This window comes from Rhinoderma darwinii, chromosome 12 (assembly GCF_050947455.1).
Source record: "Rhinoderma darwinii isolate aRhiDar2 chromosome 12, aRhiDar2.hap1, whole genome shotgun sequence".
NCBI classification, from domain to species: domain Eukaryota; kingdom Metazoa; phylum Chordata; class Amphibia; order Anura; family Rhinodermatidae; genus Rhinoderma; species Rhinoderma darwinii.
Window position 1 is genome coordinate 60,047,390 of NC_134698.1, and position 21,676 is coordinate 60,069,065.

A 21,676-nucleotide genomic window follows, 5' to 3' on the forward strand; every position below is an offset into this window, starting at 1 on the left:
GTGAGCAATATCCCAGCCCGGTCTGTTATCAGAGGCAGGGTGATTTGTACTAGAGTTGGGCTGTGACTTCCTCACAAACCTCATGTACAGATATGTCGGAGGACGAGGAGTCCATACCGCTGCTTGTACTCCAGCCGGTGAGTATTGAAGGGCGCACATCATGTTTTCTTCTATTGCGCACACATAATTGTAAAAGAACAACTCCCATTATACAGTCAAGAAGTTCTTATAGCGCGTATGTTTTGCTTGGATTATTAATAGGAAGCGGAGTCATATAAGCGCATGTTTTCTTTTTGGGGATCTAAGTGATCTTATGTTTTTGCAACACCTCAGAAACTGCTACAACTGTTTATATAGACTTGGGAACAACCATTGTGATAGAAAAATGATCGTCAGGCATGTGTGATACGGTACCACAATTCTAACAAAAAAGCAGCAAAAACATATATTTTTTTTTTAACCAATTTTGCTTAATTTTACGAGAACTAAACGATATTGAAAATTGTTTTTAAATATATACACATGCTAATTCAGTTATGTGCTGTTGTATTTCCCTTTGAAGTAAGTCAGTAATTGGAATGTTTGATAAAAATGCTAAAGTAGAAGTAGTAGGAGTAGTCGGCGTAGTATTCGGCGTAGGCTCTAAAACCAACTTTGCAACTCTCATTCCTCTAAGGCAGTGTGTGAATGGCATTTCATAAGTTATTTTTGGCTAAAGTTGGTTGTACACATTAGATACAAAGTGGTCGACAGATCGTGCGAATGAGCAATCACCCCAAAAACATTGCAGAAAGCCTTGGCTGTTACAGTGGTACAAAGGGTCATACAATAACCGGCTAGTGGGAGAGAAAAAAAACCATGTGCAAAGTACACGCAGGGAAATAGAAATCAACACGACTGACTAGCGTTTTGGCATAGGTGTTGTCAGCTTAACACTTTTATACAACCATTAACATTGCATATGTGGCTGCTGGAGATATATTTAGTTTTCATGTTTGTGCTTTTTAACCCCTTAAGGACACGGCATATTTTGGGCCTTCAGGATGCAGAGGTGTTTTTTATATTTTTTATCATCACATTCCGGGAAACATTATTTTTTTTATTTTCCGGTCAATGTAGCCGCATGATGGCTTGTTTTTTCAGTGGCACCTTTTTGGGGTACATATGATTTATTGATCAACTTTTTGGAGGGGGATAAAAAAAAAAAGCAACTCTGCCATTGTTTTTTTAAAGTTTTTTATAAAGCAGTTTACTATGCGGTATGAATAACGTAATAACTTTTATTCTACGGGTCTTTATGATTGCTGAAATACCAAATATGTATGCAAAATTTCAATGCGGTCAGTCTGACCTTCTGTGATGTCTGCTTTAGCTCCAAGACTGTCGTCCACGGCCCCTCCGCCCTCCAAATCAGTTGCCACACTTTCTGTACTTGCTGTGGTGAGTGGCAAGCTCTCTGTCTCTGCCTGTGACCGACCTTACTAAGGTCACCCAGTCTGTGAAGGGCATTCTGGGCCACCTAGCCAATCATCCCTCTCCCACTACACCAGCCACTGAGCTACAGGCTGAGGACCTATCTCGAGGCAGACCCTGTAGAATGGCCTGTACCTATTCTTCCCGCCACCGCTGTCTCTCGTTGGTCTCCTCTGCCTCCCCTTTTCCGTCAGAAGCTCTCGTAATGCTTCTCCCCAGAGAAAAGATTTGTCAGATGTAGAACTCTACGATTCTGTCTCGGATCAGGGACCCCCGACTTTAGGAGTCGCTTCATGGGGCCAAGGGTTTGCCTCAGTTTTTTCCTTTCTGATTTTGATGAGGTCCCCTCCAAAGAGTGGAACACCCAGACAGGCATTTCTCCCCCACTAAACACTAGGATCTGATGTACGCATTCCCTAAGGAACTCCTGACCAATTGTACAGCTCCTCACCTGTCTCACACCTGGCCAAAGCTACCACGCTTCGCATGGCCAAAGAGAAAGACGCCATCTATTTCCGTGATCCTCTGGATCAACCTTTTTAATCCTGCGCTGTTATTTTTTGAGGTGGCAGACTAAGCACTTAGATCTGTCCCTACATCCGCCTAGATCAGCAAGGTCATCATCGAATGGGCCGGTCACCTTGGCCAGGGTGTCATGTATGGGGCCCACCAGGGTGAATTGACGGACCTGGCTCACCAGCTTTCCTATGCAGCAAAGTATCTCCGTGAATCTTAGATGCAGGTAAACTACTGGCGCACTCCATTTCCATCTCTTTGACCCAGGCTTGGATGAGATCCTCTCAGAGGCTACCGGTGGGAAAAGCTCTCAGTTGCCCTAAAGTAGACCGACCTAAGGCAGATCAGCCCCATTTTTTGCTGTTATAAAACACATTATATATCTACAGTACTGCAATCCTGCCTATCTAGTCTTCAGTGGTACAACATACCAGTCATTCAATCCTTATAATACCACCCCCTGAGGTTAATGGATCTATATATGTATGTCTGGATATGTATATGTGTGTGTGTGTGTGTGTGTGTGTATATATATATATATATATATAATACCTACGATCCTTGGATCAGGATTACCCGCTTGCACCCATACTTTGGACGATTATTTATGGATTTCTTTTTGCGTTTAGCTCCCTTAATGGATGGCAGCTTGTGGTTAATATAAGTTACCGTTTTCTTAATGTTTGTGCAGCGTTTCCTCTCTTTTTTTTATGTTTTGTGATCTACTGTAAAATCATTTATAACCTCGCTCCCCCCTGTCCATAACTCATGCTCTGATGATTTAGCTGTTGGTCTTCTTCATCTCTTGAGGATATTGTGTAATGAGCGGTAGAAATAACAGGAAGTATCATAATCCCCAGGTCTGTTTGTCAACCATCTTCCCAAGGTTTTCATGTTTTTTAATTAAACATTTTTATATGCTGAATTTACTGTTTCACTAAATCGAAACCACAGTTCGATGTACATGTAAAACCCTGGCTTATGTCCGTATATTGGGCCGATGTCTTATTTAAGATCCGCTTATATTGTCATTAGATCTATTCATGTATGAAATGATTAGACAACTGCTTTATTATGTTTCTGATGATTTCAATCAGATTGACACATTCATTTAGATTTATCTCAATGGAAGACCAAATTCTGTGGATGTGAAATGAAGCAGAAGGCTGACTTCTATAAAGTGATCAACAGTAAGCTGTCGTAGCATTGCGATGTTATTGCGTTCAGCACGGAGCCTGCGCGTTGGAACAGAGTCCCTACAGCTCTGTACTGTGCACAATGAAAAAACCTACATAATAAGACCCCTGATAAAACATGGTACGATTTTCATACGGAATCTGACAGAAACCTCCATATTCCTCTGTATGAAATTGGAGTTACGCGGAAGTATGGCATGGTCCTGTAGACTTTTATTGCTGCTGTATTACACCTCCATACAACTCAGAGATGGACAGATGCCACTATGGGTGAGACCCAACATCCTCTAAACGTCGCCATTTCTGTATTCACTGGTTATTGGCATGAATAAATAGTATTTTTTTTTAATGGAGATTCTGTCTACCCTATATTTTTTATTGAGCATTTGATTCGCAAGGAGCCATCCTACTTGAGACAGCGTGCATCCATGGGCTACACGATAGAGGGTAGTTATTCTTATATCTGTATATCCTAAATGTTACTGTTGGCGAGACCGAACGTCCTTTAAAAACGAACTGGGGGCGAATCTCTCAAGTCGATCGACTATTTACAATCCTGGTTAACATTCTCCAGGTCAGATGACCATAATAAATCACAAGTTACATGTGGCGATAATGTAAACGTTTCATTGGCAGGGTTGTATGGTTTTGTGCGTCGTTCATATTTCTAATACAAATGTGGGTCTTTCAGAATGACAACAGTGATCGGAGAAACAATGAGCGTGCGGAATCCCAAAGCAATGGACAGACGCAGAGCAGCTCGCAGCAAGTCCTGGAGCAGGACGAGGAAGAAGACGAGGAGCTTACGTTGAGATATGGTGCCAAGCACGTGATTATGCTTTTTGTGCCAGTTACACTCTGTATGGTGGTCGTAGTAGCAACAATAAAGTCGGTCAGCTTTTACACAAGGAAGGATGGGCAGCTGTGAGTATAGATTTATATATTAAAATATATAGAAGTTTTGTACTAGGTTTAATGTATTTTGTAGACTTTTTTTTTTTTCATTTTAATTGAATAATGAATCTGAAGCCTCTAAATCTGTGTTGAAAAAACCCATGTGGATTTCCTGTAGGCGTAATGTTCCTGTACACACGCAGCATGTGAACATGCCCTGACCAGTTAGTTGAAGGATCAATTTTTAAGAACCTATGTTTATCACGATTGCTTGAATGAGCAAAACTCTCAGGCTGGGATTCCGCGGGGCCTTTTAACGGCGTTTTTACTGCAGTTTGTTTTTGCGACTTTCATGTGCTTCTTAATGGCGGTGAAAAATGCATTGTCAAAACCGCATGCGGGTTACCTGTTTTTTTTTAATGTAGTTCTTGGCCGTACGGTTATTACAAGTGAAGCATATTGAAACCATGTGCTTCACCTGTAATAGTTGTACGGCGGTAAACCGCATCGCATAACCGTGTCGATTCGCGGTTTGATGCGTGAGGTTTTTACAGCAATTAAGAAGCACATGAAAATCACTAAAAAACTGCACTAAGAATGGGTTCAAAACGCCCAGTGGAATTGCATGTGCTTGCAAGGTGTTTGCAGTTCGCCTTAAGGGGCCTAACAAATCCATGACATGTACATATTGTAATTACATGGATACATTAAATGTTTCATATTTAAAGTACTGAAATGGTTCCCCTAATTTAAAGGTAACTGGGATCATATATTAAGAAATGACTCTACCTGCAATTCTTTGAAGGAACACAACAGTCAATTCTGACACTGTGATGCTCATTCATAGTACACCAAAGAGTCCCTGTGTCATGCTCCGCCTCTTCAGGCTCTGCACTCATTAGAATGCAGTTTATCAGTTTTGCCCAGTTTTCCTTTAAGATCTTTTTTTACTAACAAGCAGCAAGAGGGATCCAAAATGAGTGCATGGAAATTATATTCTCCCCCAGACTGTCCTTTACAATACGGTGAGTGAAAGAATATTAGATAATTGCAGATGACTTTTTCCCTGGGGTTTATACCTTTTAAAATTATAAATACATGCTTGTAGTCTTTATTTTATGCTCTGTGCATATAGCTACACTATTTTATATGAAATGCATGTAGTACCTACTTCTGCCACTAGACGTCATACATGATCTATACCCTTGTTGAATTGGTTTAACATTGGCTCAGAATTAATTACAAAAAAATTATTTTCCCAGGTGAGGGTCGATCTCTTAATTTTGCTCTTACATGTTACAATGCTGAAATTTTCTGCTTGTAGCCTGCAGTAAAAGTGTCATGAATCGGGGTGGCATGAGGAACACTTAGATTTCAACAGTGAGGAGATAGGTCATCAGTATATAATCGGTGGGATTCCGACACCCGGATCCCGCACCGATCAGCTGCTCCTGCTGCCTGCGGGCATACAATGTAGCAGTTGGCATATTGCATAGCGGCCGTATTGACGAACTGCAGCTCTGCTCTCTACCTCACTTTGAATGTACTGTTACTTCAAGGTGATCAGGCGGGCACTGTAACTATGCCCACGAGATAAGCAACTGGATCACAGCTGTACTGCACACCTGCACTCCCACTGCAACTTTACCATGAGAGAAAACTCTTCTCTCCGCAATTAACTCTTTAAGCATCATGATCAAATCTGAATGCATCAACATACAAGAGGAGAAACCCCCCTGATAATGTGGTCCCCAGAGCTAACCACTTTAAAAGGGTATTCCAGGGGACATGCCATAAATGTCTGATTGATGTAAGTCCTAACTTTGAGACTTGCATCTGCCTCGAAAATGGAGGTCATCAGACCCCTGTCTTGCCTGGTGAGGTGGTCGCCTCATCCAGACAGGGAATGAATGGACAGGTGGCTGCGCGTGTGCATGTTTCTCTCCATTGATATCTCTGGGAGTTAAAGAAACAGCGAAGCAGTATGGATAATACCCATATGTGAATATGCCATATATGTCTACGGTAGGAATAACCCTTTAAACTTTTAGCATTCGAATTTCCTCAGTGTAATGAAAAAGTATCAAACCTATTAGATTTTGTTGAGTCAGGTGCTTATATTGTCCAGTATGGTGCCTTGAAACCATTAGGGCAGATTTGTTGCAAAAATCCCTTCCATACATCTAAATGGGGTTGCTTCTTCTGCATGGGCATGGATTTCTGCAGGCCCCATTGAGATTAGTGTGACGTCAGACATTTCCCTCAAGCAGCTTAGTGCATTACTTAAATTTATGACATTGGAAGTGGCTGCTCTCTGAAAAATTGACTTTGTTTAGATCCCCCATTATACAAAACCCTTACAGAATTAAATTTCACATTTTACCCCATCCACAAATGGCCAAAACTATGTCCTTGAGTTGTCTTTTTCTATCGAGTTTCTTAAGCCAATAAATTCGGACCAGTACAGCAGCCACATGGATTGTCCTAGATTGCTAAGCTGTTTAGTAATGCAATAATACGTCCTACTGCTTCTGCATCATATGTCATCTCTGTATTAAGGTAAATTTGCCGTTTAGGTTTGTGGGTAAACTGAGGGATTAGACCTGTCCTATCCTATGAATTATCACCCAGATTTCCAAGCTAGATATGAATAGAGTTCTTAACAAAAGAGGCAAACTTGAGGACTTACATTTACCAGTGATTTATTTTTGTATGTGTCAGAGTTGAAAAGTCCCTTTTAAAGGGTAACTACAGTGACATGTCAGAAGTGTTGATCGGTGCAGGTCCTAGCACTGAGACCCCTACCGATCACTAAAACGAAGCGGCCGTGCTGCTAGTTTCTGATGGTCTTTCCTCGAAAAGCCAAGCGAGCGGTGTATGGGCTATATTAAGTCTATGAGCTCGTACACCGGGGGTCAGCAACCTTCGGCACGCCAGCTATTGTGAAACTACAACCCCCACCATGTCCTTATAGACAAAGGCTTTGATAATCCATCCAAAGATTGTCAGGGCATGCTGGAAATTGTCGTTTTACAACAGCTATAGTGCCAAAGGTTGTTGACCCCTGCCGTACACAGTGCTCGGACCCCCACCGATCAAAACTTCTGACATGTTAAAAGTTTAGTTACCCTTTAAAGGGACTTTTCAACCTGATACATTTATGGCAAATAACAGGATATTCCATAAAGTTTTTGTCAGACGGTAGTCTGATCACCAATATGAACAGGCTGCTGATCTCTTCCTGGCACTTGTACCTTTATCGGCTCCTGCACTGGGCGTCACTTGAGAGACTCCAGGTCGTCCATTCACTATAATGTGCCAACTTGGTGTGGCACAGAGCCCTGCTTCTGGGAGCCGAAGGGGACAGTGTCCATAGGAGCATGGTAGACTCTTATTCTAGTTGTCATTGAAGTTCTTAGCAGACAGATCGCGCCATCAATTTTTAAGTCAAAAAAATGTTTTTATTGAAGATTTTCACATTTAGAAAAGTAAAACAGAACGTAAAAGCCCCTCCCCCCCCCCCCCCGCTCATGAGAAGCTGCAGGTGAAGGTGTCAATCTTCTGCTGTATCAAATCGAAAAGTCCTCCATAGAACATCGTGATTTCCAATGGCACGTGACATACAATCGCCTCACCCCTCTCCTTCAGATTACTCAATGTACATAAAGTAAACACATATATCCCATGCAAGTCAGTCAGGTACAAAAAGAATCCAGGACGCAGACCAGATTTAAAATTTTACAAAAGGAAAGGAGGATCAACAACTATCGGCTCCTGGACCCCCCCCCCCCCCCCCCCAATAGGCAAGGCCAGCACTGGGAGAATTCTGTCAACTAAAAGAACTGTTGGTACCAAACCCGGAGTGTCTAGCCAAAGGGACCACAGATCTTCAAACTTTTTAGGGGTGCCCCTTTTTCCATAAACCTATTTCTCCGTTCTCAGCATCGTGTTAACCCGTGTTTTAAATTCAGAGAGTCTAGGTGGATCTGCATCTTTACGTTGGGAAGCAATTAATTTTCTCGCCTGGTACAAAAGGCGTATTATCGCCAGTTGCTGATTCTCCATCACAGGCAAATTGGCAGTGTAACCCAAGATACACGTCACAGGATCTAAATCAATATGACCGCTATATACCATATTAATAAAATTAATCGTTCTCCTCCAAAACCTGCCAAGTCTGGCGCAGCTCCACGTTACATGAAGTAGGTCTGCTTCATTTTCACCACATCTGTAGCACTTGGAGTCTTGCTTATAGCCAATTTTTTATAATTGTAATGGGGTTTTGTAGACCCTGTGTAAGAGATATACCGGAGATAATCTATATATTTCACTCAATGAGGTCTTGGGTACCTGTTCAAGGACCTCTTGCCAAACCTCCTCCTCTATAGGTCCCACATCCTTCTCCCATCTCCTCTTAAGGTACAGGGGCTGTGTCTTAAGGGTGGCCTCCAGTAGACATCTATAGAACAGTGAAATGACTCCTCTCGTTCCCCCCGTTTGGGCTACCAAATCTACAATTACGGACTGCGGGGCCCGTGACATAGGAGTTTGCCTATTCTGTAACACCACCATCAATCGTTAATTTATTACCTATTCTTTTGATCTGCCATGAGTGTATGCCATTGGAAAACCCTTTTTAGTCAGAAGTATATGGTTGCTTCCTCCATCTTTATGCCGTCTACATTTTTAACACCCTACAACATATTTACTTCTTAGGAATCACCAGCAAGTTTATATTACTGTACGTGATTTTGGTACAATATTAAGTATAAGTCGCTCTGTAGATGCTGAAATTTTGTGCAATGGTTTCAAATGTTATCTTTTATAGAATTCTGGACGTGGTTGATCTTTCATAATCTATCGATGTGACATTTTTCTGAATTTTTGTTTTTTATTCTAGAATCTACACCCCATTCACAGAAGATACAGAAACAGTTGGACAAAGAGCCCTGAACTCCATCCTCAATACTGCAATTATGATCAGCGTTATTATTGTCATGACCATCCTGCTAGTGGTGCTCTACAAGTATAGGTGTTATAAGGTGATTGACCCTTTTACTTTATACAAATATTTGTTTGCAATGGTCTATGTTCTGTTCTATAACTACATGAACATTCAGTAATGTCTCTGCTATTCCAGTTCCATGGATAGCAACAACAGAATATGGATCAAAATAATCTTCATATAGCACCAAATATTCTGCAGCACTTTGCAATTCAGAGGAAACATTACATAGTGACAAAAATAATTAATAATCCAAACAAGAGGAGCGAGGACCCTGCTCACAAGAGCTTACAATCTATGAGGAAATAAGGGAGACACAAAATATAAAAAAGTGCTTGTCCAGTACAATGGTGCAGCCATTTTTTATACATGTGAGGTAATACACACAAAGCTACATGAGCCGGTCACCAGCCAATATCTGTGTATGACGGACATGAAGTGTATTAGGGTGCAAGGAGTGTGGAGGGGGGATGCTGCTGAATGACGGGGTCAGGGTTCTAATGAATAATGTAATAGGCGGCAAAGCAAAGGAGTCAGATTAAGGAATGTGATAGGCTTAAAAATGTGGATGGACAAAAAATATACAAAGATAGGCTTTATTCAGACGAACGTGAAAAACGTCCGTGCAACGCGCGTGATTTGCACGCGCGTTGCACGGACCTATATGTGTCTATGGGGCCGTGCAGACATGTCCGTGGTTTTTGCTCAGCGTGAGTCCGCTGAAAAAAAGTCACGACATGTCCGTTCTTTGGGCGTTTTGCACGCATCACGCACCCATTGAAGTCAATGGGTGCGTGAAAACCACGCATGCCGCACGGAAGCACTTTCGTGCGAACTGCGTGATTCGCGCAAGAGCTGTCAAAAGGATGAATGGAAACAGAAAAGCACCACGTGCTTTTCTGTTTCCAAGCATCCAAACGGAGTGTCTTTGCGAGGAGCGAACCCCGACAACCGAAGCTAACTTCACCGGGTTCGGCCAAACTCGTTTTGGCCGAACCCGGCAAAAAAATTTCCGGTCCGCGAAATCGGGAGACTTTCACTGTGCATGGTGATGAAAGAGTTAAACTGTTTCAGCACCATGGACAGTGACTTGCGATCCCAAAATACATGAACCTGTAAAAAAAACCGAAGTTCTAACTTACCGATTACTCCTGTCTCCTTCCTGCCGTCCGACCTCCCGGGATGACACTTCAGTTCAAGTGACAGCTCCAGCCAATCACAGGCCAAGCACAGGCTGCAGCCAATCACAGGCTGCAGCGGTCACTTGGACTGCCGCGTCAACCAGGGAGGTGGGGCCCGATGTCAAGAGAGGCGCGTCACCAAGGACGCGTCACCAAGGCAACGGCCGGGAAGTTCTCGGTAAGTAGTAACTTTATATTTTTTTTTACAGGTTTTTCGCTGTTGTGTTCGGCATTCACTGTCGAGGGTGATGAAAGATTTAGCTCTTTCAGCACCTTGGACAGTGACGGGCGTCGACAAGCCTCATCTCTATGATGCCGGCTGCGCGAAAATCACGCAGCCGCGCATCATACACGGATGACACACGGAGCTGGCAAGTGATTTTTGCGCGCGCAAAACGCCGCGTTTTTGCGTCCGCAAAAACGCCACGTTCGTGTGAATCCAGCCATAGATGTATAAAACTCCTCGGCTCTTTCACTAAAATTGTTTTAGACCGGAGCAGTTATAAAGAAAGGGTGAAATCCTTAACACCCAAAACGTATATAAAATTGATAAACTTTACCGCTCAGCCGGTGCTAAAGAAACAGTAGAAGATATTCTCAGAGGACACACACTTCCACAGACTGTATGCACTAGACAAGCCACAGTCCCGTTTGTGTGTGCTTGGCTCTCCTGAGCTCTGTTGTTCCACGGACTAAGTATCGGTCTCCCGACGCCAATATCCTGGACAGGACGAGAACCTGTATCTTTTTTAGGTGAAAAATAAAGATATGGTGCAATACCTTCAGGACTGTATTTACTCCACGCTTTTTATTTCATACTTGCAGAATGTAAAAATTTTTCAACCATCAAGGATAAATCATATACGGCATGCCAGCACTCTAACCGGACCCTTTGTGTCGGACTTCCGGCTTCGTCAGGAGCATGTGTGGCGTGTACACTGATTTAACTGGTTGCCGACACAGGACGAGAATACTCGTCCTGAGCGGCAGGTACTTGGTGCATTAGGACGAATATTCTCGTCCTGTGTGACAGCCAGTGTCCGCGCGCCATGATGAGCGGGGCAGCGGCTGTAAAGGCTGTAATACACAGCCGCAACCCCGCTCTATCGGCGGAGAGAAGAGAAACCTCTTCTCTCCGCCGTTAACCCCTTGAATTTCTGCGATCAAAGCTGATCGCGGCATTCAAAGCTAAAGTGAGAAGGGGGTCTCCCCTTTGATCGCGTCACAGGAAATCCCTGTGACGCGATCAATGGCTATGCCTGGTCCTTCACCAGATCGATGGAAGAGTCAACAGACCTCCTCCAGCCGTGCCAGGACGTTTATTCGAATCTGCAGTGGCTGGAGGCGATGTCTGACTAAGTATGCCCTAACAGGAAATATGGTCAGACAGCCCTGGGGTACTTCAATGGACCCTGGGCCGTCTGCCCATACCAGGTATAGCCATTGAGCGTGTCACAGGGATTTCCTATGACGCGATCAAAGGGGAGACCCCCTTCTCACTTTAGCTTTGAATGCCACGATCAGCTTTCATCGCAAGCATTCAAGGGGTTAACAGTGGAGGCGCTGCTAACTACCGTAGATAGTGAAAGCCCTTTCTAGTACCACAGTCCCCTAGAATGCAGGTATTGTGTATCGATACAATAAGAGCTCGCATAGTGAATTGCTAACATATATGATACGTATTGCAAATACATGGGTTGAATACATGCATTCTGTTGCACAATGTGTATATTGAATTCTATCTGTTTTTAGAAAATGTTTGATATTTTAATGTTTTGTTGGTTTTATATTGATAAATGCTAGCGGCTATTTAAATCAGTCAGTGTACACGCCTCACATGCCCCAGACGAAGCCGAAAGGGCGAAAACCCAGGGTAGGGTTAGAGTGCTGGCGTGTGCCGCATATGTTTTATCCTTGATAGGAAGTGAATGCAATCTCCACGGTGTTGCAGCATATCTTTATTTCTCACCTAAAAAAGATACAGGTTCTCGTCCTGCTTGGGGAATTGGTGTCGGGAGACCGATAGTTCGTCCGTGGAACAACAGGGCTCAGGAGAGCCAAGCACACACAAACGGGACTTTGGATTCTCTAGTGCATACAGATTGTGGAAGCGTGTGTCCTCTGAGAATATTTTGGACTGTTTCTTTATCACCGTCTGGGCGGTAAAGTTTATACACTTTTTTTTTTTTTAAACTGAATGTTTGGAATTAATCTGATTGTCTGTGGTAGCGCATTCCAGGGAAATGGTGCAGCACGAGAAAAGTTTTGGCAACAGGAGTGTGAGGTTTAGATTATGGAGGATGTTAATCTAAGGTCATTTGCCGAATTTAGAGCACGGATGGGGTGGTAGACAGATGAGGGAAGAGATTTAAGGAGGTGCAGCACTGTGGAGAGCTTTGTGGGTGAGAGTAATGCGTCTGAATTTAATTCTGAAGAGAATGGGCAACCAGTGCAGTGACTGGTACAGGGTGCAGGCGTTGGTGTAGCGGTTGGTCAGAAAGATGAGCCCGGCTGCTGCGTTAAGGATAGATTGGAGAGGGGAGAGTTTAGTGAGTGGAAGACCAAAAAGTAATGAGTTACAGTAGTCCAGACGAGAGTGAATCAGAGCAACAATGAGAGTTTTGGCTGTTTCCACAGTAAGAAACGGGCGGAATCTCGAGATGTTTTTAAGGGTTCCGGCGACATAAGCGTGTAAGGGATTGAATATAAGGATTGTTGGAAATATCAGAGTTAAACATAACCCCAAGACAGTGGGCGTGCTGCCTAGGAGTTATGGTGGTGCCACACACTGAGATGGATACATCCGGTTTAGGGAGGTTAGTAGATGGTGGGAACACAAGGAGCTCAGTTTTAGAAAGATTCAGTTTCAGATAGAAAGAGAACATGATGTTAGACAGCGGACAGACAATCACTGGTGTTCTGTATTCGAGCGGGGGTGATGTAATGGGATGCGGCATATAATTGAGTGTCATCAGCGTAGAGATGGTTCTGTAGGCCAAACCTGCTGCTGGGTTGTCCAATAGGGGCTGTGTAGAGAGATAAGAGGAGCGGACCTAGGACTGATCCCGGAGGAACCCCGATAGCAAGGGGAAGAGGAGAAGAAGTAGAACCAGCAAATGACACACCAAACGAGCGGTCAGAAAGATAGGAAGAAAACCAAGAGGGAGCGGTTTCCTTGCGTCCCATAGAGTGGAGCATATTGAGTAGGAGTTTGTGGTCTACAGTGGCAAATGCTGCAGAGAAATCAAGAGGAATCCGTAGAGAAAAGTTGCCATTAGATTTAGAAAACAGGATTGTAAGGGATCGAGAAAAGAGTTAGAGAAATAGCGAATAAGGTGAAAGTACACGAAGCGCTCCAGGAGTTTAGAGATGATGGGAGTTAGCAGAGCAGGACGAGTAAAGAGAAGTTTTTTTTCAGTAATGGGGTTATAACGGTATGTTTAAAAGAGGAGGGAAAGATGATTGTTGGAGCCGCTTGGAAATCGAAGATGGATGCCGTTTCCAGGCTGCTAACTGGCACTTTTACGAAGGCCCCATGCACACGACCGTAAAATCGTTCGGAATTGCGGACCGAAATTATGGTCCTTAATTACGGACCCATTCTTTTCTATGGTCGACGGACCCCTTCCCTTTTTTTTTATTTTAAGGACCGTCCTCCCATACTTTTATAATGGGAGCACGGCCCGTAAATGCGGACGGCCATCCGCGCCCGTAATTACAAGCCGTGATTACAGGCACAGTCGTGTGCATGGGTCCTAACAGTACATGATGATGAAGTGTCAATTTTGTAGGCTTTGAATTGTCACTTGGCAAATCTCTGCAAAAGGAAACTGTTCTATTAGGCTATGTTCACACAGAGTTTTTTGCAGGCGGAATTTCTGCCTCAAAATTCCGTTTGGAAGTTTGAGGCAGATTTTCCTCTCCCTGCACGCCGATTTTCGCTGCGTTTTTCGCCCGCGGCCATTGAGCACCGCGGGCATAAACCGCAGCGAAATACGCTTTCTCTGCCTCCCATTGAAGTCAGTAAACGCCCGAAGATAGGGCATGTACCGCTCGCGGGAAAAAGACGCCTCCCATTGAAATCAATGGGAGGCATGTTCGGGCCGTTTTTGACGAGTTTTGCGGCGCGCTTTCCGCGTCAAAAAACTTGTAAAAAAACTCAGTGTGAACATAGCCTTAAGAATATTATATAAGAGAGTTACATGATATAATAGTATTAGCTGTATTCCCTTTAGCTAGAGATGCAGCCCTATAATAACATGTGGTGCTGTGGGCATTTTAAGATCCCATCCGCAGATTATACACCACCAATAGCAGACTGTAGTCTGTCATTGACCTCCCGTCTATAAAAATCGTCCTCTATTGTGTTTATCGGCCTGCTTGTGGCTAATTTATATTTGGAATCTGATATTTGTGGAAATACAAAATATGCTTTTTGAACTTGTCTCTAATGGAAACACATTATGTTAAAGAGGAACTGTACTTTTAAAATACCTTGAGAAATATCAGAGGCATATCTGAAGTTTTGATAGGTGGGGTCTGGGTGCTAAGACCCCACACTGTCGCTAAAACGAAGATGCAGATGCGCTCACCTGCATCTTCGGTTGTGATCGCAGCTCCTTGTTCGGCGGGAGACCGCTCACATAGACGTCTTTTTGTAAGCGGTCTTCAGTCTAACAAGGGGCGCCGATTACAGCCGAAGGTGCATTTCTGTAACTTCGTGTCATCTATGTTGAGAGTCTCAGCACCTGGACCCCAATGTTTTTTTAAGCGGTATGTTGTGCCGTTCCTCTGTTTTTCTTCTTTAAAAGTATGAAAAAATTGATAACTGTTACCAGTTGGGGGGGGGGGGGGTCCCTACACAAACTGGCACTGTCCAATCAGTGCTGACAAGAATGTGCCCCTTCGGCAGTGGTAACACCCAGTTCACAATTTATTCATACATTTCTAGGAGAAACACAACATCTAAGAAAAGATACTCTAGGATTGTTATTTCATGGGGAATACAAGTATTTATTAAAACCGACATGTCAGGACAGGTGACAAGTCCTGTTTAAAAGGATTTTTAGGGTTTCAACAAATAAAGCTCATTCGTTTTTATAATGAAAAGGTATGCAATTTTCGAATACACTTTTTATGTATAAATGCCTCACAGCTTCCAAAATCTCTGCTTGCAGTCCATCAATAGGCCAATAAAACTTTCATCGAATACTTTCAGGGGATAATTTCGTACACCGCTCTGATACACATACTGTAACCGTAATCGTTCCTGCACCCGTGTGTCCGTTACATGACTAGGACAGACTTTTTTCCCATGAAAGTAATCAATGAAGGTCCGCATTGAAGAACTTCAAGCAGAGATTTTAAAAACCTTAAGAAATTGATACAGAAAATGTATATGAGTAAATTGTTACAATTCTCACTAGAAAAGGATACATTTTATTTGCTGAAAAATTTAATTTCCTGTTAAAGGGAATGTCCAGTTATGATTAAAAAAAATATATACGTGCAAGTCAAGCATTGTATAATAGACTTTTTAGCTAGGATGGCACCGTGTAGCATTTGGCTGTACTTATTGGGGTCTCTATTGGATAGTTTCTAGTAGTCTGAAATCTGCCTCCTATCATTTGTGCATTTTGATATGTCCCGCTCCCACACTTCACACTGTAGATCTGCTGGTTCTGATTGGATGCTTTGCATAAGCACAAGCCCGTCAGGATATCGGTGCATGGAGGGCTGCTTTCTGTTACAATAATGATAAAAATTACAAGCAACTAAACTGCCAGTGAGAAAGATGTTCTGATAATTGTCAAAAAATGAGCCTCAGAAAGGGACGGGGGACCTGGAGATCTGCTCTTAACCCCTTAATGACCGCCGATACGTCTTTTTACGGCGGTCATTAGTGGGCTTTATTCTAGAGCGCCGCCAAACTACGTCGCTGCTGTAGAATAAAGTAAACAGAGCAGGGAGCCGTGAAATCTCCCTGCTCTCAGCTGCCAGACGTAGCTGAGGGCTGGGGGCGTCCCTGCTCTGCCGGGTGAGATCGATATTAGTATCGATCTCACCTGTTTAACCCTTCAGATGCGGTGCACAATAGCGAGCACCGCATCTGAATGGTTTTGGAGAGAGGGAGGGAGCTCCCTCTCATCCCACTGACACCCGGCGATAAAATCGCCGAGTGTCTGTGTCTTCTATGGCAGCCGGGGGTCTAATAAAGACCCCCAGGTCTGCCTGCAGCGAATGCCTGCTAGATCATGCCGCAGGCATGACCTAGCACATGCCTGTCCGTTTTAAACGGACAGGCAGTAATACACTGCAATACAAAAGTATTGCAGTGTATTATAATAGCGATCGGAGGATAGGGAAGTCCCCTAGTGGGACTAGTAAAAAAGAAAAAAAAGTTTAATAAAGTTAATAAAAAAAAAAAGTGAAAAAAAAAATGAAAAACCCAGCTTTTCCCCTTACAAAATGCTTTACTATTAAAAAAAACTACAATAAAGCAAAAAAGTTACACATATTTGGTATCGCCGCGTCCGTAACGACCCCGACTATAAAGCTGTTACATTATTTAACCCGCACTGTGAACGCCGTAAAAAATAAAATAAAAAACAATGGAAAAATTGCTGTTTTCTGTTAATCCTGACTTAAAAAAAATGTGATAGAAAGTGATCAAAAAGTCGCATCTACTCTCAAATGGTACCAATAAAAACTGCAAGTCGTCCCGCAAAAAACAGGACCTTATACAGCTATGCCGACGCAAAAATAAAAGAGTTACAGCTCTTCGAATGTGACAATGGAAAAATCTAAAAAATGGCTTGGACATTAGGGCCCAGAATGCCAGCAGGGGGAAGGGGTTAATTTGAACAACCGAATATCAGGTTGCAGGTCCTAAGGCAACATCTAGGGGACAGGTGGTCTCAGTGGTGGCCATAGTGTGAATGCTTTGGATTCTCTGCAGCGCCATCACAGGAAACACTAAGCATTGCAGGAAACCTGCTGAAATCAGTGGGTATCTATTTCTTTAAATCTATTTCTACCGCCCACCAGTACTTAAAGCGCAAAGAACCACATTCTTAGCAGTAGCTAATTAGGGGTGGGGGGGTTCTTATTGGGGACCTGTACTATTAGCTCAACAGGCTTTTACTTTTCACACTTTTTACTCCGTTTTAATTGAGCTTTTGTTATGATTTTTTTTACTTATTACTGTTAAGTATCGGTTCAGGTTAAAGCAAGCTCAATAGAATTTACCTGCAAATAAATTATCTTAAAACCTTACAGCATTTTTATCAAAAATTTAGAGTCATGCCTTTGTCCTTAGGGCTTCACTTGATCTAAAAGGCTTGTTATGTAAAAATGCTGTAAAACCGCTTTACAGAGGACAAAAAAATAGAATTTGAAAAGAAACCAAACCTTTTTCAAAGTAAAAAAAAATACAGTACATCACAAAAGTCTCTCACAGAAATGAGCCTACAGGAAAAATGCAGCTGAACATTGTAGTATGTGCTAAGCCATGTGGGGCGGTGAGTGTAGAGCTGGCTTGGAGCAGTTTCGTTAGAGTGGTAGCCGTTCATCAAAGTGTCTTCTTTGAGATGACCATGGAAGTGACATGTTGATAACAAGTTAATAAGAAGCCCATGGACAACCCAGGGCACATTCTAGGAGTCAATAATAATTTTCTCTTTGTGATCAGCCGTAATTATACGATGATCATTGCGATCAAGTTTTTGTTTTTATTTCTGTTATTGTAATATATAATTGCTAAATTGACCTTTTCATGGATCACTATAAAAAACCAACCATAGATAAATATCGTCCGTACCTATGGCGGCAAATTTAGCATGGCGATCTTATTTGTATGAGGTCAACCCTTGCCGACAGGTCGGACATATTGGATTTTAACATACCCAACTCTTGTTTCCGCAGAGATAGGTTGTCTGCCATTGGCTTATCTCCTACTCGCTAATAAAATAAGCATACACACTCAACTGATCTATGCAAGCGTTTTTTATTGGGGAGTCAGGAGAAATAGCTGTTGGCCAAAAATGTTCAGCAGACATCTCTCTTGTGTGTAGCCAGCATTACATTATTGTTGGCAGTTCCTGATTATTTTGGCTAAGTCCGTGTACTGGCTTGGGTGTAGGGACTGCTGACAGGGTCGACTCCAGGTGTCCATGTGCTCATGGATCCTGGTCCCCTGTCTACTCTACCCATGGCTTGACAGCTTAGAACATGTTTACCCAGATTTCCATGGGCCCCACAAGCCCTGTAGAGCTAGGCATCTGTCAGCGTTTGCCTGTTGCTGACACTAGCCCTGCTGACAGACCTCTGAGGTATCAACCAATTAACTTTTTTACAGCCAGTTTGGATCCTGCAAGGAAGAAAAGTCAAAATAAAAATAAAAAAAACTTTGCCTCTCTTCCATGTTGGATTTGATATGTGTTTTGGTAAAAAATAGACTAAAACCGCCATTGGCGTGTGACCCCGGTCATAGACTATTTTATTGTACTTCGTTTTACAGATGCCTTATATCCATGTGCTGTATATTTGAAATATTGTATAATTTGACTTTCGGTCACGGTAAAAATGCGAAGCATCCTTTTGTTTGTTTTCAATTAGTTAGACTTGTTACTGCAGGAATTGTCATGAATCATGACAAATATGTCCTTGTGTAACAATTAGTCCTGTCACGTAGCATATAAGCCAGGTATGCTGATAGTTTATAGACCTGTAATGGTGTAGTATAAAAAAAGGTGCTATGGTCTACGTTTCTTATTCCCAATAAACTAAAGGGAACATTTACAGGATATAAAGACTTTTGGACACCATACATAGAACATAAAATAAAATCATACACTTATGGCATGCCATGGATATGTAGAAAGCATGAGAATATTACGTTTAGCGTCATCTTGTACCTGATGGACAATGTCATCAATATGCAATTGTATACAACAGAAGAAAAGGGACTTGGTACAGGATAGCAAAGGATTGATTGTATTAATTGGGTGAATGGTGTCGTAAACTCAGCAACTTTAATCTCCTTTGGTATCCGACCCTACTTGCAGCAGTAAAATCTTTGGTGCCTAAAATAATGAATAACGTTTATGGGAGAGGAGTTGTGCTTTCATAGATGTACCTAGTTGTGCTAAAAAAAATCTATTTTTATATTTATTTAAAAAAATAAAAAATAAATCCTGTTTGCTAACTTACAGAATTTAAGATGGCCTATTACAGAACTGTATGTCCCCTTTTCAAGAAAATAAAGGCCAAAATAGGAAACACTATTATAGAAACATTATTTTAGCCACCAATGTTTTGTAGGGTGGAAATGCGGTTGAATCCTGTAAACTTGCTGAACAGCGCTTCTTAGGTTTGCACATCAACTGATAAGTAAAGGTTTAATTTACTAATCTGAAATACTGTTTAACAGCAGCTTTTGTAGGTTTCGTTATGACAGCTAAAAATATTACAAAATAGCTTAAAGCAGACTTCCAATGATTAGAAAAAACACAACCAGGGTGTATGTTACAGGGTATTTAAAGGGGGTATTCCCATCTTCTTAGCTAGAAACAACCTTGGCTGTGGTCCTTTTTGACTTTTAACCTCCACCTTTCCCAAACCAGCCTATTTTTCCTGGGTTTTGTTCCCGGTTGGGCGCTCTTGTGATGACTACAGACATGAAATCGTAAATCTGTAGTTACGGCCCTTCTAGGATCTTCTTCCTCAATTAAATCACCATAGAACTACAAGTTCCTGCACTCCTGGCCATTCCTGCAACGTGTCGGGTCTACCTGCCATTCTCCATATTTATATTATCAGATGAATGGAGAATGGACTACACGCCGAGGAGCCTATGAAACTATTCTCTGTTACAACCTGACACTGGCCACATAAATCCAAACTTTTCAGAATATTACCAATCACCCATTCCTGTTCCTACACAACCTCCAGCTATATAAACTTGGTACGAGAAAGTGCCCATTATGACCCATTTCTTTCTAATGTGTGCAGGTACATTGAGCTTTTTCAGAGATAAATCTCATAGAAATTGGCGTGGTTCTTTTATACGTATATAAATATAATTTTTCTCTCCAGGTCATTCATGGCTGGCTCATCATTTCCTCTTTGTTGCTGCTCTTTTTCTTCTCTTTCATCTATTTGGGGTAAGATTACAAGAATCAATTTAAATGTGTCAAATCATTTGTTAACTACTTTGTCTGCCGATTTGTTTCTATATCATTGGTTCTTAATAATTGAATGAAGTCATGAATATTGAATTAGTCTAGAAAGTCATATGGTCTACCATTATTTACCCAAATGTAAACCGCGAAAAAAACTCACTCTTTGAATAATTTTCTATCAATTTGTTAAATTCTCTTAAGCCGTTTCCTCGCAATAGGTTGGAAAGCTAGATGACAACGTATATAAGTTTATATTCCTGCTTCTAATTCCTTTCTCCTTCAATGGAAATTTTGCTTATTTATGCAGAAATACATACCCCTACCCATATTATTGCATACCTTGGCAGATTTGCCATTGTGAAGTCTGGAAAAGCTAAAGTCTAATGAAAAGAATATAATTTTTAACAACTTGTTGAATATTATTTTAATTATTATTGCTTGTAGTGGTCTTTGCTTCTCGGGACGCTTCGAGGTAGAGATTTTGGTAGCCTTTGTCGTTTTTCCATACTGAACTTATCCTTTAAAGTTATCCTTTAAGTTTTATAACACTTATTAACCTGCTTTCCAGAGAAGTGTTCAAGACATACAATGTTGCCATGGATTACATCACTCTTGCCTTGATGATCTGGAATTTTGGAGTAGTGGGTATGATCTGCATTCACTGGAAGGGACCACTCCTCCTACAACAGGCTTATCTCATTATGATCAGTGCATTGATGGCTTTAGTTTTTATCAAATACCTTCCAGAGTGGACCGCCTGGCTTATTCTCGCAGTCATATCTGTGTATGGTGAGTATAATGAGAAGGGCAACTGTTTTAACCTATTAATTATAGTTTTCTTTTAAACCGGGCATGGCGGTAAAACTTTTGTTTTTTTAATTTAACAAGTCTCTTTGCAGTCAGATATGGAAAATGATGTCACAGATGGCCAAACATGCGTACAAATAGTAACTCTTGCTCTCTAAGGTGTCTTAAAAGTCCAGATATTTTTATAGCGCTGCCGAGGGACCGGAAGCTTAGTTGCACAGCCTAATTTGATGATACGACTCTTCGTCATGTGACCGACCTCGTTGTACTCCATGTACAAGCAGGAGCCGTAGTACGGCGATTACATAGAGTACAGCGAGGTCGGTCACAAGATGAAAAGTCATATAGTCATCAAAGAACACTGTGAAACTAGACTTCCGGTCCCCCAGGAGCACTATAAAAATCTATGAAAATCTCAGAATC

At 42.1% G+C, this 21,676-nt stretch overlaps 1 protein-coding gene across 2 annotated transcripts in view; it reads left to right on the forward strand.

Annotated features, from left to right (window-relative positions):
- Positions 1-21,676, forward strand: part of PSEN1 (presenilin 1) — a 61,152-nt gene that overhangs the window by 16,999 nt on the left and 22,477 nt on the right. For both annotated transcript variants that reach the window (XM_075844423.1, XM_075844424.1), the window contains exons 4-7: positions 3,877-4,109; positions 8,980-9,121; positions 20,361-20,428; positions 21,015-21,235. In XM_075844423.1, the coding sequence (XP_075700538.1) occupies positions 3,877-4,109; positions 8,980-9,121; positions 20,361-20,428; positions 21,015-21,235 (664 nt within the window). The remainder of the gene's footprint in view (positions 1-3,876; positions 4,110-8,979; positions 9,122-20,360; positions 20,429-21,014; positions 21,236-21,676) is intronic.